A 17,157-nucleotide genomic window follows, 5' to 3' on the forward strand; every position below is an offset into this window, starting at 1 on the left:
TTGGTTTTTTGCAAGCAAAGTGAAAATATCATCCTTCCTATTGGTCTTTCATCCACATTCCATTCTGTCAAAATTTATTGTCCATTCCTATGCACCAGGTACTGGACTAAGTGCTGTGATGCAATAATGAGCAGATACACATGGTCCCTGCCATCCTGGAATGCATAAGCTAGAGGAATAGACTGAGATATTAATCAAATTAATTTCCCCAAAGTATCACAATGCAGGTAGGACAGAGACTACAAAGGAGATGGACAGGGTGCTCCTTAGGAAAACAGGGAAAGCATCCTTGAGGAAATGAGTGTTTAGCAGGAATAGATTACACTACCATCGAGATAGTGTTGGAAGGAACTGCATGTTCAAAGGCCTTGGAAAGAAAAGGCCAATGTGAGGAGGACGTGTGTTTTAGGCTGCATGAGGGAGTAAGGGCAAAACCAAGCAGGAACCTGTGGGCCCTTTAAAAAGGTTATTTTAAAGGATAATTTCCATAATAAATAAAATGAAGGGCTTACATTTATAATCTTTAAATCTTTGAAAATTATAAAATACTGAAAAAATAGAAAGCAATTTTGTTACCATCATGAGTATTATCTTTCTGAGTTATACTTAGAGAATTGCACCAAGTATCACTATATAGCTTTAAAATAAGCATTTTAAATAAAGTAAGGAGGATTTATTACACTTAAGGAATCAAAGAACAAGGTTGAACTGTATCTTAAGGTCATAAAATACTCTCCAAAGGAAAGATACTGTTAAGTACACATAAAGTTGGTGATTCCATAGAATCATAAACTCTTAGTTTGGAAGGGACCTTCCTTCCCCACTGACCTATGGCATTTCCAATGTGATGGACCACACTGAAATTGAAAGCCTCTGGGGATGAGGCCCTCCCTACTATGGAAGGTGGCCCGTTCTATCTTTATACTTTGAACTTGCTTCAAATTTGGGTCAAATCTGTAGGCTGAAGGGAGGGGAGGAAATTTCTAATCTTTACAATGTTCTAAGTGCTTCATATACATAATCTAATATAATCCTCACACGAGCTTTATGAGGCTTTACTTCAGTTTGATAGGTGAGAACACTGAGATGCAGAAAAATGAACTAATTTTATTCATCCATGCTTACACAGTTAATAAAGAGCCTGACTTTGAATAAAAGTCAACTTGACTCCAAAGCTGCAATGCTAGATGTTCTAGAACAATACTTTAGAGCCATTTAAAAAATATTTTGAGGGTTACAGCATCTTTTGAAGATCAGATGAAATATAAATACCTATGTTCCCGAAAAGTGAATATGCACCCATCATTTTGCATGCACTCGCAGGATCCCAGTGGCCCACAGGTCACAAGTTAATAACATTCATGCTATTATGTTCATTGGTTAGAACATAGCTTTATTAGGACAAAGATCATGTTTGTTTTATTCATTGATGCATTTCAGACACCAAGAACTGTGCCTGGCACGGAGTAGGCATTCATTAAGTAGTTGTTAAAAGAAAGTGATTCCAAATGCCTGAACCCATTCACCTAGTTCCTCAGAGCAGGATACTAAAAGAACAGCGTAGACAGGGTGCCTCTGTTCAGAAATCAACAGAACCACAGGATGACTTCCCAACCCCAACCACAGAAGACCTCAAGGGACCTCCCGGGCCCAACTTTGAGAAATTATAGGCTGAGTTTTGTTTTGTTTCATTTTGTTTTGCTTTTTTACTTTAAAGACACTTCCTCTTCCTCCATCCTGAAAAAAATAGATAATGTCTTCAATAGTTCCTTTTAAAAATTAGAATATGAGGCATACTAGTAGAAATAGCACTTTTGAGTAAATTTTTAGGAAGTGTTTGGATAAAAAGTGTTTAGACTACTTTATCCAAATGGTTCTTAGTGTCACTACTATTATTATTTAAATGGATTTTGCTTATTGTGAGACTAGAACTTTAATATACCTGTGGGTGCGGTCATGCATTTCTTAATGACAGGGATACATTCTAAAAATGCATCGTTAGGTGATTTTTGTCATGCAAACATCATAGAGTGTACTGACACAAACCTGATGGGATAGTCTACTGCATACCTTTGCTATATGGTATAGCCTATTGCTCCTAGGCTACAAACCTGTACAGCATGTTACTGTACTGAATATTGCAGGCAACTGTAACACAATGGTAAGTATTTGTGTATCTAAACATACCTAACCATAGAAAAGATACAGTAAAAATATGACATTGTAATCTTATGGGACCACTGTCATTGACTGAAACGTTATGCAGTGCAAGACTGTATTTGTAGAAATGTCAGCTCATAGGCAATAATTGTAAGGGTATTATACAGTATCTACCCCAGGTTTTAAAAACAGAAACAACTGAAAAGATGATTTCTGATAACTACAAATTGGATCTGTGCAGCTGACAGCTCTTGCCATGCCTGTTGAATATTTCTCCAAAAGGCAACATTCAAGAAGCAATACAAAATCCTTTTTCAACTAGTTTGTATTTTATTGGCTTAGATTCTGATCCAGATGACACAAGAGTGGAAAAGGAATTGATAACCAGATATACACATTGATATGAAATATGTGTGTGTATGTACGCATATATACATATAAATCATTTTTAGATTTGGAAAGGGAGCCCCTAAGAAGCTAAATAACTTAGATAGCTAGTGAGTGGTGAAGGTGGGGCATTTTGGTGTTTTGCAGCAGGAGAGTCATAGGATCAAAGTGGCATCCTGAGAAGCTAAATGTTCCATGGTGCCCAGGGTGGATGGGGTGGGAGCCAGACCAGACAGAGACACAAGTGAGACTGTCAGCGTCCTTTAGCAGAAAGCAGGCAGAATGCAGCGAGGAGTTCATGAGAGGCATTTTGAAAGAAGAATCAATAGACTTATTTAGTTTTCTCCTTCCTGGAGGGAATTGTTTTGAACACTGTGGTTTTGCCTAACTGTATTAGGTGCTAGGGAGTTCAAACCGTGTAAGACAGTATCTATCATCTTTGTGCAGATTTTTCTTGCCTATTTTCTGTCTGCAATACACAGAGGCAATTGGAAATAAGTTGAGGCTGAAGCTCCTTCTCCACACCCCTTACCCTAAATCATTGGTTAGGCTTAAACCTCTCATTATGTAGGAATGTAATTAGTCATAGGATAGAATACTTGAAAAATGGAAATTGAAGAAATATTACCCATATTTCCACCATCCTAAAAATGATTATGATTATTTTTAGTGTGTTTTCTTCTAAGCTTTTTTTTTTCACTATGCATTTTTTTTTTTTAATTTTTCAAAACTTGTAATGTTGGTACACACCATCACTTTGGTCCTACTTTTTCACTAACCACAGTGTACTGATTGATTAATGGAATGAATCAATCCTGAAACGTTATGCAGTGCAAGACTGTATTTGTAGAAATGCCGGGACTGGATTTTCTAAGGCAATCCATACAGAAAAACAAGCCAAAGCCAAGGACAGCCCTTGAGACCCCCAAATCCAGAGAATGAAAGAGGGTGTTTTAAGTTCATTGAAGACTGAGAGTAGCTTTCAGAATGTTCTATCCTTCTGTGCAGCAAACGCATTTTTGGTGCTCTGTGAATATTCTCCTATGATTGATTAGTGTGTGAGTCATCTTGGTGGGGCAGCTAAGGAGAAGGTAACCACGCCTGGCTGTGTGTGCTGTACTTGGTCTGTTTAAACAGGTCTGGGCCGTAAGACAGTGTGATCGTGGTGGTGCTCTGGGAGGTTGGCCAGGGGCCACTGTGTGCTATGATAAGCATCAAGCTCTGAAGATAAAAGGTAAAAAGTCTCAGGAGGGTCTCTGTATTTTTATACATTTATATATTCTCTAATAGAAAAGGACGCCCCCAGAAAGGCTGTACAAAACAGGCACAGCAATGGATGAACCTGGAGGACATCAAGCTAAGTGAAATAAGCCAGGCACAGAAAGACAAATACCACATGAACTCGTTTATGTGGAATCTAGAAAAGTCAAACTCACAGAAGCAGAGAGTAGCGTGGTGGTTGCCAGGGGCTGGGGCAGGGACAGGGGTTGTGGAATGGGGAGATGTTGGCAATCCAGACTTTCAGTTATAAGATGAATGAGTTTTGAGGATCTAATGTAGAGCATGGTGACATAGTTAATAATTCCGTATTGTATACTTGATAAGGGAGTAGATCTCAAGTGTTACACACAAATGAACTTATGTAAGATGATGGATCATGGTGATTTTTTTGTTTTTAATATTTAATTGACAAATAAAGATTGTATATATTCAAGGTATGCAACATGATTTGATATATATATATATATACATATATACACACACACACTATGTGATGATTACTGCCATCAAATCAATACATCCATCACCACCCATGCTGTACTTTAGATTCCCTACACTGTGGTGATTTGAAATACTTATCTGTCTTATGAATTCAAAAAGATGCAAAGTGTGGGGAGGTTTTTAGGTGTGTTTTTTTCTCTGTGGCCTCTTTTTCCCCAGTATTATCTTCCCCACTTTCTCAGCCAGGAGTGCATCCCCCCAGGCTCAGCGCTAGCACCACTTCCCCTGCTGTACGGAATGACCCTACTTTGTTCTGACTTAACAGTCTCTCCTCTGCTCTCCCGGGCACCCTCTGCACACCTCTGCTGTAGTGCCAGCAGTGCAGTCCTGTACTTGTAGCTGTCCTCATCTTTTGTCATTATAAATCACTGTTGAGAAGACAGACGGAGTCTTATTCTTCTTTGTACAGTCAGTGCCCAGCATTGTGCCTGGCATGAAGTATCCATTAGAAATATTTGACAAAGAAAGGGTAAAAGAAAGAAGCAGTAGCATGACTTAGTTAGTGGCTTTGTCTCTGCTGCTGACAAAAAAGATGCCAGAAAAAGAAATCATATTTTCATCACATTGGCATCACCTTTGGCTAAATTATTCCTCCCAACTCAGAGGAACCTCCCCTTGCTGCCCAGCCCTAAGCCCTAAGCCCCAAAGGTGTCTTCCCAGAAACCTCAGAGTTCCATGGACACCTAGATCTAGACCTCTAGAGAGCTATTTTGCTGCCTTTTCAAATTCATAATGCTCCTTCTTTATGGGATTTTCAAAAAAATGTTATTGCTCTTCTTTGCACCACTTTCCATTCTTTAAAGAATAAATGGACGGTCTTCTATTAGGAATTAGGAAGGAAAACATTCTGTCGTAATCTCTGGTGTACTGAGATGGATTTATCCAAGAAAGTACATGCAGTTTAAATATATAAGAAATGCAATTTCATTTTTAATCCCACACTCTTATTCCTCCAGAGTTTGTGGGCCATAGTTATTTCCAAACTTTACTCAATGCTCAACTTTATGACACCATCCAGGAAGGGACCACACATAAAAATGAACACCGAACCCAGGGCAACAGGCCAACATACAGTCTTAGTAATGGTGTGCATGTCACTGGGAAATCCCAAACACTTACAGCACAGATGATGGGGAGAATCAAAGGATTTTCGAAAGGATCCATCCTAGTATTTCTTTAATGAGCCGCTTCTCTTGTGTATTCAAATTATAATTTGAGTTAACAGTAAGAAAAGATATTTGCTGTTGTTCAAGCTCAGGGAGGAGGTTATAGAATCCTACCTGAGGTAAAGGAAGGTAAGTCTCTAAGCACAGACAAATTTTACCTAAGAGACTAAAAACTTCCTTCTAGTAATTTATCAACTCATAAAAAAGAAACGAGCAATTGCTTTTATTTCCAATTGGGACAAAAATAAGTAGGTTCTAGAAAATACCAGATAATAAATTAATCAAAATCTCCAGCAAAATTAGTGAAAGAATTATTAAAGAGATTTGTACAAGCATGAAGGAACAGAGGTGGCTGATAACCCAGATGCAGTTTGGGTCCACGGAGAATGAGCGAAGCTAAATTAACGCAGTTTCCCATTTTGGTAATGTGGAAAGACGAGCCAGTCACAGGAAGGCGGTAGACACAGTCAGTGTGTGATGGTCTCAGGACATTCTGCCACGATATCGCCATGGAAAAATATAGGCTAGAAAACAAGTCAGCCTGAAGAACTGCATCTGGTTGGATAACTGTTCCCATAAAAAACAGATCAATGGACTGAAGTCGCTCAGAAAGGGTCAGCTGAACATTGCGGTAGTGGGCCCAGTGCTTTTCAACTGTTAATTAAAGGCAAAGCAAGAATGCTTATAAAATTTGTAACTGATACAAAGCTAAGGCAAATACTGCCAAAAATGTCTGATGCCCTTTGGCTCCTCTCTGTGGATCAAGGGGTTACTCATCCCTCCAGGGTCCCTAATTTTCATAAGTGACCTTAAACTGCCCCCTGTTTGATGGTCAAAGCATATATTTTTGCCACTAACCAACAAAGTGAAATATGCATATTTAAGCCTCTTTCCAGAGACTAAAACCTAGAATTACCTGCTGTCCAATCCTTATTCAATCCAAGCTGTTATATCAACAGCAAAAACAACAATATTTATAATGATTGCCTAAAAAGCATGCATCCATTCCTCTAGACATTCTAAATTTTGTCTTTGGGACAATTCAGATCATCATTTATTCAATTATTTATTCAACCAATCACTATTGATTTCCTACTCTATGCCAGGCCTTACGGTAGACATGAAGTATACAGAATGTGAATGAAGTAGACATGGTCTCTCCAAAACAGTCTACGGTAGAAAAAATAAGCCACACATAGGTCAATGAGGAAACACGTATGTAATTATAGATTGGGAAAGGTGGTGACATGGGGACAACCAATGGGGTGCTGCTTCCACTTAGGTGAAGTGAGCAGAATGGGCTGCCTGAGGATGTTTGCAGAGAAGGCCCAGCATGGGAAGGGCTCCATGCAGAGGGTTCTGGGCTGAGGAGTGGCACGCGCAGCAGAGTGGAGGAGGCCAGCCAGGAGACTGGCAATGGGGCAAGTGGTAACCAGGGATTAGATTGTGCAGGACCTGGTGGGCCAGGTAAGGAGTTTGGACTTTGTTCCATGTGCAATGGAAAACTCTTCAAGTGTTTTAAGCAAGGAAATGGTGATATTATGATATTGTCTAATACATGGCTTTAAAGATCACATAGAAGAGCATACTTGAACTATGGTTTTTGGAAGCATTCACAGAAATTCATTTTCCTAAATAATGCTTCATTATATTATTATTGACATCAAAGGATACAATTAAGAAACCATGAACTTAGTTTTGTGACCAAACCCAGTATCATTGAGGATGCTGATTCTTTATAAGGACTCAGGAAAATCTTCCCTGGGGTTGCAATACCTGGTGATTTGTGTTCATCTTGAATCACTATTTTGTTTTCCATTTATGGATAGGTTGAATTTTGTCGTGGGTCTTGCTTCGTCTCCCCCACCTCCAGCCAATGTAGAGAGTTATGTGGCTTGTGTTTCTGTGACCTGATTTCACCCCTGGCTTTATTATTTTCCTCTTCTTACTTTAACTTTCTCAAAGCCACTTGGTTGTCTGTTTTTCACTTTTATAATATGGAGGTTTGTTGTTGTTGTTGTTGTTAGCCATCAGAAACAACAAGGCAGAAATAAATAGTTGGAGGAGAAAGTCAGGAATTGGAAATATCTCAACAATTCCAGTAAGTTTAAAGACCTATGCACAAGTTCAAAAGGTCATTTGGTAAGTACAGAAGACAGAACACTCACCTAACAGCAGATTTTATGAAAATACATAAATGCCATGCAGCTTAAGCACTCAGATCCTCTATAAAACAGTATGAGGCAATAGAGATAGCTTCCCACACTTCACTTAACACATGGTGTAATGGTGACTTTCTTTTCTGTATTCCTTAGCAAACAGTTCCTTGAGGGCAGGGACCACATTGTATTCACCTTTGTACCTTCTATACTTTTGCACTGCAGTGCTGTGCAGGCATTCAGTCAACATTAAACTCATGAATGAGTGAATATAGATTATAAAACACAAAACCTCCCATAGTCTCAGACTGGACTGGCGAAAGTACAATGCCCTGAATGCAGGAAGCATGCACACATTGTATACATTCTACCGTGCCTGGCCAAGTCGAGAGCACTAAGCATAGAGCAGGTGCCTGCCTATTTTTAAAGGGGTACTTCAGACTGCAAAATATCCAAAAGAGAACAGTCAGCGTGATGAATAGTTAGAAGTCGTGTGGTTAATGAAAAGAAATATTATAAAAGAAGATCCTTGTAAGGGGGTATGTTGGCTTTCTACAGACATTGGAAGGACAGTCCTATAGAAGAAGGAAAATATTTGTCTTGTCTGATTCCAAATGGCAGAATCAGAGGCAGTGAATGGAAATTAAAAGGAAGAACTTTCTCCCACAGCTTGGGGTTCTCTGTGATACAATATACTCTGTATATGTAGGAAGAGAATTATTTAATTGCTCTCATAGGGGAACTGCAATAGTTGAGTATATGGATTAGAAGATGTGTAATAATCCTTCTAATTCCAAGATGTAGAAACTTTTTGCCCACAGTAGTTGCAAGGAACAAGTGGATTCCGTATGAGCATGCAACAAGTTAATGTGCCACATAATGACTGTTTACAGGTATTAACATGACTGGTAATACTAATGGGTTTTGTATTAGTCATGATAATGTTTCTGAACGCAATAGGTTTTAACTGAGCCTCATGGATGGAAGAGTGAGGAATCACATAATTCTAGATCTGCAAAACAACTGAGAAAGTGAAAGAATTCTGGTTTGTCTGGAATGGGTAGGTGTAGGTAATGCTCCTAGGACAGGACAGACCAGGCTGCTGGCCATATGGGTTGGAGCTGATGGTTGGGTCCCCAGGGCTTGAGAGCAGAGCACGTGCCTTGGGAAGCCCATAGATGGAAAAATCACCAAAGACAGTAGGGAAGGCTGAGAGACAAAATACAAGAAATCTATGACCACCCACAAGTCTTTGCGGTAGGATCTGGACTCCAAATTGGAGCCATGGGCTGAAGAAGCTGATGAGAAGAAGATCCAGTCTGTGCCCTTTCGTGTATCTCTGGCTTCCACGCACTGGGCACTGGGCACTGGGCATGGGGTGTGTGCAGACTGGGAAGATTTATTGACACAGAGTTGGGCACACACATCACAAATCAGTTGGTGAAAATTCTCAGAAACCGAGCTTCAGAGCCCACAGGAAGGCTTTGACATCAACCCACAACCTTTGGGTTCACGTAATTTCAAAAGCAGCCCTCCAAGTCAGTTCTGCATTTTTCCGCCTGCCACTTGTATCTCAAACATTTTCCAACTTGGCAGAACTGCCGCGGCTGCCTCTGAACAGACTGACGAGGAGGCTGGAATGTGTGTGAAGGAGTGGAAGCAGCAGCAGACCAAGGTACGCACAGCGAGCCATTCCTGGCTTCTGTAAAAGCACTCCTTAGCTTTCTGCCTGGAGTACACAAGATTCCAGTGAGTGCTGATCTGAGATCATCTATCAAAAGACTTGAAAATCTTAAATACCAACAATTTTGTTTAGAGGTCAAATATCTGAGTTTTGACTGTATTTGGAGTGTTTGGATGGAGAAGGAATGCCATGGAAAAGGCAAGGCTCAAACTGAGTTAGCCTCGAAGAAGAGCAGAAAGCACAAGACCAACAAGCTACCCCACAAAAGAAGAATTGTCAAAGGGAGGTCAAGGTGAGCTGTTTCTTCATTTTAGGATTGGGGAGCGCGTCTCTAGTCCTCAGCTGTGGGTCACTCCTAAGAGATCCCAGGCTCTCCTTGATTTACTAATAGCTCGGGGCTCTGTCCTTCTTACCTTAAGACACCAGATCAAATCACCATGGGATTTCAGCCATCTTATACCCCTATCTCCATTTAGATATTCCAGGGTCACACATAATTAAATAGAATTAGATGATTTTCAGTCTATTCTTCCAAAATGCTCTCCCCTTTGCCTTTTCAGTGCTGCAGTTTTTCCTGTCCCTGATGTGTGATAGTGGAAAGAACTGGAATATCATCAGCTTGGAGATACACCGTGGCCGTACACTTGCTGTATGACCTGGGCCATTGTTTCATCTCCATGAGTCTTAGTCTCCTTTACATAAAATCAGATGCCTCAAAAGGTTGCTGTGGATATCAATTAAAAACATGAAATGTAAATAGCGTGAGGCCTGGCACCCAGTAGGTGCTCCTTTCCCCTTTACTTTCTTTTCTTTTTTACTCTCTTTGGTTCAACATAGTCATCTGTTAATTCCATCTCTGAGACAGTCTGAGTGAGGACTGCTCTTGATGACCAGATTAGGAGAGAGGAAAAGGAGGTGAAAACTAAAAACGAATGCTGTCCATTTTCCTCATTTTTAAAGGAATTAGAAAGGAAGAAATACATCATCAGCCTTGGAAGATGCACTTGTGTTTCTGGCACTCTCTCCTTCTCTCTGATTCCTCAGGACCTCACTCTCTCAGCAGTGAAGGGGACCAGCTCTCAAGGGCAGGCATAGGGCACAGGCCCAGAGAGATAACCAGCAGTTTCTTACTTCTAGTAGAGCATAACTGCCCACCACAGTGGTAATTCTTCTAGCACTGGGACTAAATGATCAAAAAAAGGATTCACTGAAAGAGTATGGGTTTCATAGCAATGGCAATACATTAGCATAAAACAAGGTTCTAATGACATGCTAATGAGAAAATAATGTTACCTATCCGCTTTAAACAGTACTTTGGAAATATAAAATGGCAAAAATATGGTGAGCAGATGCACGGATTTATAGATACTATTTGAACCGTAAAATAAAACTGTAGGGCCTTGTATGTGCATAAGGAAGACCAAGTTCTTGATACATTATCTTCCAAGATGCCCTCATCAAAATACTGACTGATTTTTTATTTAAATTTAGGCTTTATTCTAAGGGAATATAAATCAGGGAATATAAATTCTTTTAATCAAGGAATATAAATTCCTTTCTTTTCTTAAGTTCAATTCTTGTTTTGCATGGCCAGTCTCCTATGAAATTATGCCTCATGTTGCATGTGCTTACGTGTCAAAGAATACATATTTCTTATCATGATATTTTCAGAACAAGACACCCTAGGATTTTCAACACATTTACTATTATGTAAAAAACGAGGCAATGTAAGTTTTTCTCCCCCCTAGTAACCTGTCCCTGATAAACTGCAGTGTTTTTCAGGAAAAAACATTCTATTTCTTTCTAAAATGTAGCCAGGTTAGCAATGAGCTGCAAGGTTGGCATTGGGAATGGCCAGTCTTTCTTTAAGTGCAGTTCAGAGCTGTGAAACGGCTACATATTATTTCCTGCCTTTTCTTCACCTTTACTTGGTTTCCCAGAACATGTCCGATGTTCCCAAATTCCATGTTTCTCTCTTTTTTCTCCCTCCATCCTTCTCCTATTACTTTCCAACAACAACAACAAAGTGGTAACTGCCAAGTATCTGGCTTGAACAAAAGGTTTACGACAGGGATACCCCCAATATCAGACCAAGAGCATGTGCACAAAGTGGCTGACATGAGCACCTCGGTCAGATGGCAACCAGTGCTGACTCTAAGCCAGGCCAACAGACCTTGCAGGCATCTAACATCGCCATATAGTGCTAAACCTTTCTCTGTTCATGTCTGTGCTTTTGCCAAGTCACTAGATCTTAGATGTCTTTCACCTTCCACAAAGGATCCTGTGGAACAGAAAATCTTCTGCCCAACTCCTAAATAAGAATGGAAAGTGCACAGTATGGTCCAGGAAGAACTTCTTTTCTTTTTCTGCTATGATGCCAACTTGAAAACTAGCACTTGCTCACTCTTGCGTAGTCATCGAAGAGGCTGACGATTGCCATGAAGGAGTGTGTTCTAGTACCAGGCCCTAGAGATCTTTAACTTGTTTATTTACACAGTGGGACAGTTACACAAGTTGAGCTGCTTCTCAGCATTGGGCCAGCAAAAATTCACGCAGGGAAAGGTATTAAGCTGAACACCAGTACAGAGCTGTAGTAACAACAATTGGGGTCCTAATTTAAGTCCTGTTAGACTTTTAAGTTGGAACTAATTTAGAAATAATTTCTTATTATTAGGACTATAAATCTCCAGCCAGGCAATGTTTCAGTTTGAGTCAGCCAAATGTAAAAGCAACTTGGCCATATGCTTTTTTATCAAAGAACTTTATTCATTCAGCCCCAGGCTCAGAATTCAGTAACATGTTTTCTATGGACTTTTTTTCTCTTCACATCAAACAATATTAAAGGAGAAAACTCTGGAAAAAAAATCTTAATGATTCCCATATGTATACTCAGATATGACCAAATTGAGTTACTAGCAGTTTCCTTATGAAACACACACTCTAGTTCCCTATCTGTACACGGGGGCACAGATTCCCCGGCAAAGCCTCCCAAGCCTCTGCCTCTCAGAATTCTCCCAACCCCGTTTTTTTAAAGCCTATACAAATGTCTCTTTTTTTTTTTATCTGGCCCGCAATCATCACCTCAGTCAAAAATAATAGTGCTCACCTAGCATGGTGTTTATGCCTTATTTAAGGACCTTTCATATATGGTCCTGTGTAACAAGCTTTTGTCTGACTTCTCTATTGATGCTTAGCAGGTGGATGACAGTATATTTGCAAGAATCTTTGCAGCTTCTGCAGTGAGTCTTGGCAGTGTCTTAAATATGATATGTACTTGGGAAGAATTTTGCTTCTTGGTGATTTAAAAATTGGGGGCGTAGAAAAATAAAAGAGGCACGGACGCCTAATAAATAACACTCGTGTCCTTTGCCTCTCCGAGTCTTATCTGTAAGAGCCCTCACCTCCCATCACATGAGGGTCAGGTGTCTGAGCTGTATTTATTTACTCCTGGTGTGAAAACACTTGATGTTTATTTTTCACTGGAAAAGCTTTTATTGGATTCATTGCTTTTTACTGAAGGGTGGTAGTTTATACTCAGCTGTAAATGCTTGTTTGAAGTAGCCTTTTTTACTTAAGACATTTATCACCGTCCATTTCCTACCTGGCTGCAAAAAGAAAGTGAAGGAACTTTCTCTTTAACTTTTACAGGCTGAAAGGTTTCCTATGCCCGGGGCTTGTTTTGCTTCTCCCGACTTTTCTCTTCCCTCTCTCTTTTTAATTCTTTTAGTCAGTGCTGCTTTGGGTGCCTGGTCAGCTCTGAGGCACGTCAAATACTTGCGTTTGCTCTCAGCATTGTGTGGGGCTCGCGGCTGCCGGCGCTGCCTCTCCTCGGGGCTTGGAGCTGACTGTGAACGGTCCCATTTCTCCCTCTTCCTCTGATTGGCTCCCCGAGGTCATGTGAGGGCCCCGGGGGTTGGAATTCGGAGTTGTGGCTTTGGCACTCCTTTTTCTTTTTAAAAATCGCCTGGTCTCTCCTGGGCTTGGTGCCTTGCTCTTTGACTGAGGCTGGGGACAGACGGAAACAGCCACAGGCAGACTGAGGTGGCAGTAGGAAATCTGCCGGGATGTTCAGGCAGGTGCCCAGGACCCCAGCTTCAGGCTGCTACTATCTAAATTCCATGACTCCTGAGGGCCAGGAGATGTACTTGCGATTTGATCAGACTGCAAGACGCTCTCCTTACAGGATGAGCCGGATTCTAGCACGCCACCAGCTAGTGACTAAAATTCAACAAGGTGAGTTGCCGGCAGTGGAAGGCCGTTTGCTCATTCTGATTTCTGTTGGCTCTGTTTCATGCTAACCCAGTTTTTGAAAAATGATTGTTTTCACTTTACAATGTATGGATTTCTATGCCACGTGACACATAACTTTGAAAAATAACTTTAGGCTGTCGTTTTTAAGCAAACAGTGACAGCCCTTAGCTGCCACATAACTCAACATAAAGTGCACAGAAAACTTCACGGTGGGACAGTGATTCATAAATTACAAAACTTACGTGTGTCCACAGAGCGCACGAGAAAGGATTACTCGGTGTGTGTTTTAGGAGCTTTTCAGCAGGTTCCTCGCGCTGTCATATTTAGAACATGGACACTTGTTTATTTCCTTAGGGAGAGGGTGGGGGACTAATGTCCACCCTACCTTGCCCAGAGTATTTAGAACATCCTTTGTAAAGAGAGGAAAGAATTCTATTCTTAAGGCCAATCGGGCTGACAGCTAGAATCACATTCTCTTCCTGTTTGTATGTTTATGTCAGTAGTTGCCACTGATTTGTTGATATTACTTTTCTGGTAAAAGATAAATGTGTTTGTTCACCTCAATATAAATCCTCTGACCTGTGCATAAAACACTAGCTTCCTAAGCCAAAGAGGAGAGACTACTGATTATAAACTTATAGATGTTCTTTTTATTGTCAGCCCCCCCAAAATACAAGCACGGAAGGCTGGAAATTACCAAAACTTACGTTTCTCCAAAAAAAGTTTTAAAACGTCTCCTTATAGGATAGGTCCATGGAAAGTAGAAAGATGAACATTCCTAAGAAGCTCCTAACATGTACATATCTGTAATCAGTTAATGACCACCTCTCTCCTGAACTGAAAAAACAGCTAAATTATTATCACTGGTGTGACATGAGTTTACAAGGAATTTCTAGAGCCATTATAAAAATACAGCTTCCACTTAAATAAATGAGCTCAAGACTATATTGAATTTTAGAGGGGAAGTTGGGGTTTGTAATCGTGAAAATCTTATTGTAATGTTTCCAAAAAGAACAATATGTATTCTAGTGAGCGGCATTTGATGAGATTGTTTCCTTGGAAATTAGGATTTGTTTGTAAAGGTTCAGGAACTAGTTATGTGTAAAGGATACTGGTCCTACATACCGGTCTGATTTCAGGAAGGATATTATGTCATTCCATAAACTCTGTGTGCAGGTCTTGATTGAATAGAAACAAAAGTAATCATTTCCCTGTGGCTTGATTTAAAAATACATTAGGCTCCGAATAAAAGCCAGCTCCATTTTAGTTTTAGAAATTTCTGACAATATTGCTTTACCAGATGCTATCATTCTTACGGACATAGGGACTTAATAACTCTTTGATGATGGTCTATCATCTACAATCTGTAAATGTTCCTCAGCATGCTTATAAAGTGCATGTCACATTGGAAATATTGCATAGAACTAGTTGAAATTGCTTTGCAAACTTCCTTAGATGTATTTGACAATAATTTATTTCATTAAAAATTACGTATATTCTTTTTGGAATGAGGGTTATTTTTTCACTAGAGATTTGAAGCTATGGACACATTCATCATTCATTGAAAATTCCCTCTCACACAGACATACGAATACTCTAGGTCTGTGTTTCATTTTATTTAATTAGAAAATTTGAGCATTTTCCACCTTTTTATGCTAAGCAATAGAATGTTTGAAGCCAGGGAAGGCCTAAAACTTAAAAGTGATCGTTAAGATCATAGGGAAGCAAGAAAGAATTCCAATAGTCCAGTGATTCAGAAATCATTATTTATTAACATCATGTAACTGTGTAGTAAGACAATGAGAAAGCAGATGCAAAATGATTTTATTGGTTTTCTATATTAGAAGATTGGTTTACTGTAATAGTAGAGAATGTGGACTGAGCGTTTATGATGTATCAGGCACTGCGCTGAAAGCTCTGTGTAAATTGTAGTTTATTTTTCCTCTAAAAAATCCTTATAGTTAAGTTCTATTATTATACCCGTTTTAAAGATGAGAAAACAGAGGTACATAGAGTTCCAGTAACTTGTTCAAGGTCACATAGTAGGAGCTGGTATTTGAATACAGATCTAGAGCCCATGCTCTGTAATATACTAGACTATTTTTTAGTTTTTATAATGGGTGCTGAAGTAGTGAACCTATGATTGAGTTTGGGATTATATAATATACCAAGGACTTTTTAGCCTTTTCTACTCAGGATACAGCAATGAACCATATTACAGAATTAGAATTGGTCACTCATTATGGGATTTCCTGTGAGGTTATATTTCTTTAGTGTTTTATGCTCCTTGATCAGTTAGTACACAGTAGCACAGGATGTCAAGTTATTTTACTAACAGCTTTTAATCATTCAAAGTTTATCAAGTGCACATAAAATTAATAACATTATTTTTGTATTTTGCATACTAGTATCTTGAAATGACAGCCACGTCAGTGAAATTGTTTACATTACTCTCCTTTAGATCTTTCAAGGAAGAGTTAGCATTATGTTAATATAATTTGAGGCATCATAATTTCTCATGGCTGTTGGGGACAGTGCAGACAGAGTAAGTTGCTCCCCACTGACCTCATTATAGTGAGATAATCGTTGAATGTCATGGACATGATTCAACAACAGATACACTCATGGGGAGGAAAAACAAGGAGAAATAAAGGAATCTTTGATGATGCACAGGATCAGAATTAATTACCCAAACCCAAGATGAATCTAAACTTGCTCATCTTAGGGTATACTCCAAAACATACATGCATCATTTCCCTAGCCTGTTTTTTAGTTCTGGAGTTTCAAGTCCAGTTAAAAAGAGAGGAGATGTTTAAAAGAGAGTGTTGTTTTACAGAGTGAAAGTTTATTGTAAGTCATACTGCCCATAATCCCTACCGCACATTCTTGCTTGAATCAATAGGGAAATTGTTGTAGAGAGAGAGAATGGAAATAATAATGGTCCTTATTTCCCTCACTGGCGGGCACTTGGGAGTGGAGAGCAGAGAGGATGCTGGGGGTGGAGCAATACCATGTTAGGTCAAGAGAAGGGAGAATTGGATTTTTTTCCCCAGTTTTTTTTTTATTGTGGTAAAATATATATAATATTAAATTTGCCATCTTAACCTTTTTTAAGTGTACAGCTGAGTGGTATCAAATACACTCATAATTCATAATGTGCAACCATCACTACACCCATCTCCAAAACTCCTCTCATCTTGCAAAACTGCAAAACCCATTAAATGACAATTCCTCATTCCTTCCCTTCTCTCAGCCTCTGGCCACCACCAATCTACTTTCTGTCTCTATGAATTTGACTACTCTGAGTACCTCAAGTAAGTGGAATTGTTCAGTTTTTATGTGACTGGCTTATTTCACTTTGCACAATGTCCTTGAGGTTCATTCATGTTGTAGCATATGACAGAATTTCCTTCCTTTTTAAGGCTGGATAATATTTCATGGTATGTCTATACCACACTTCTGGGTTTTTTTTTTTTTATATTATCAGTGGCCATGCTAATGGATGTGAAGTGGGAGACTTGGATTTCTATATCATTATTTGATGGTTATGACTTATTGGCTACAGATG

At 39.5% G+C, this 17,157-nt stretch overlaps 1 protein-coding gene across 2 annotated transcripts in view; it reads left to right on the top strand.

Annotated features, from left to right (window-relative positions):
* STARD13 (StAR related lipid transfer domain containing 13) overlaps positions 1-17,157 on the top strand; it is a 218,140-nt gene that overhangs the window by 39,401 nt on the left and 161,582 nt on the right. The window contains exon 1 of one of the 2 annotated variants that reach the window (XM_069467356.1): positions 13,294-13,571. The exons of the other annotated variant lie outside the window; for it this stretch is intronic. Coding sequence (XP_069323457.1) covers positions 13,403-13,571 — 169 coding nt within the window. The 5' untranslated portion in view covers positions 13,294-13,402. Of the gene's footprint in view, positions 1-13,293; positions 13,572-17,157 lie in introns of those variants that run through there. 2 annotated transcript variants of the gene reach the window in all.

This window comes from Eulemur rufifrons, chromosome 4 (assembly GCF_041146395.1).
Source record: "Eulemur rufifrons isolate Redbay chromosome 4, OSU_ERuf_1, whole genome shotgun sequence".
In the NCBI taxonomy this organism is placed as follows: domain Eukaryota; kingdom Metazoa; phylum Chordata; class Mammalia; order Primates; family Lemuridae; genus Eulemur; species Eulemur rufifrons.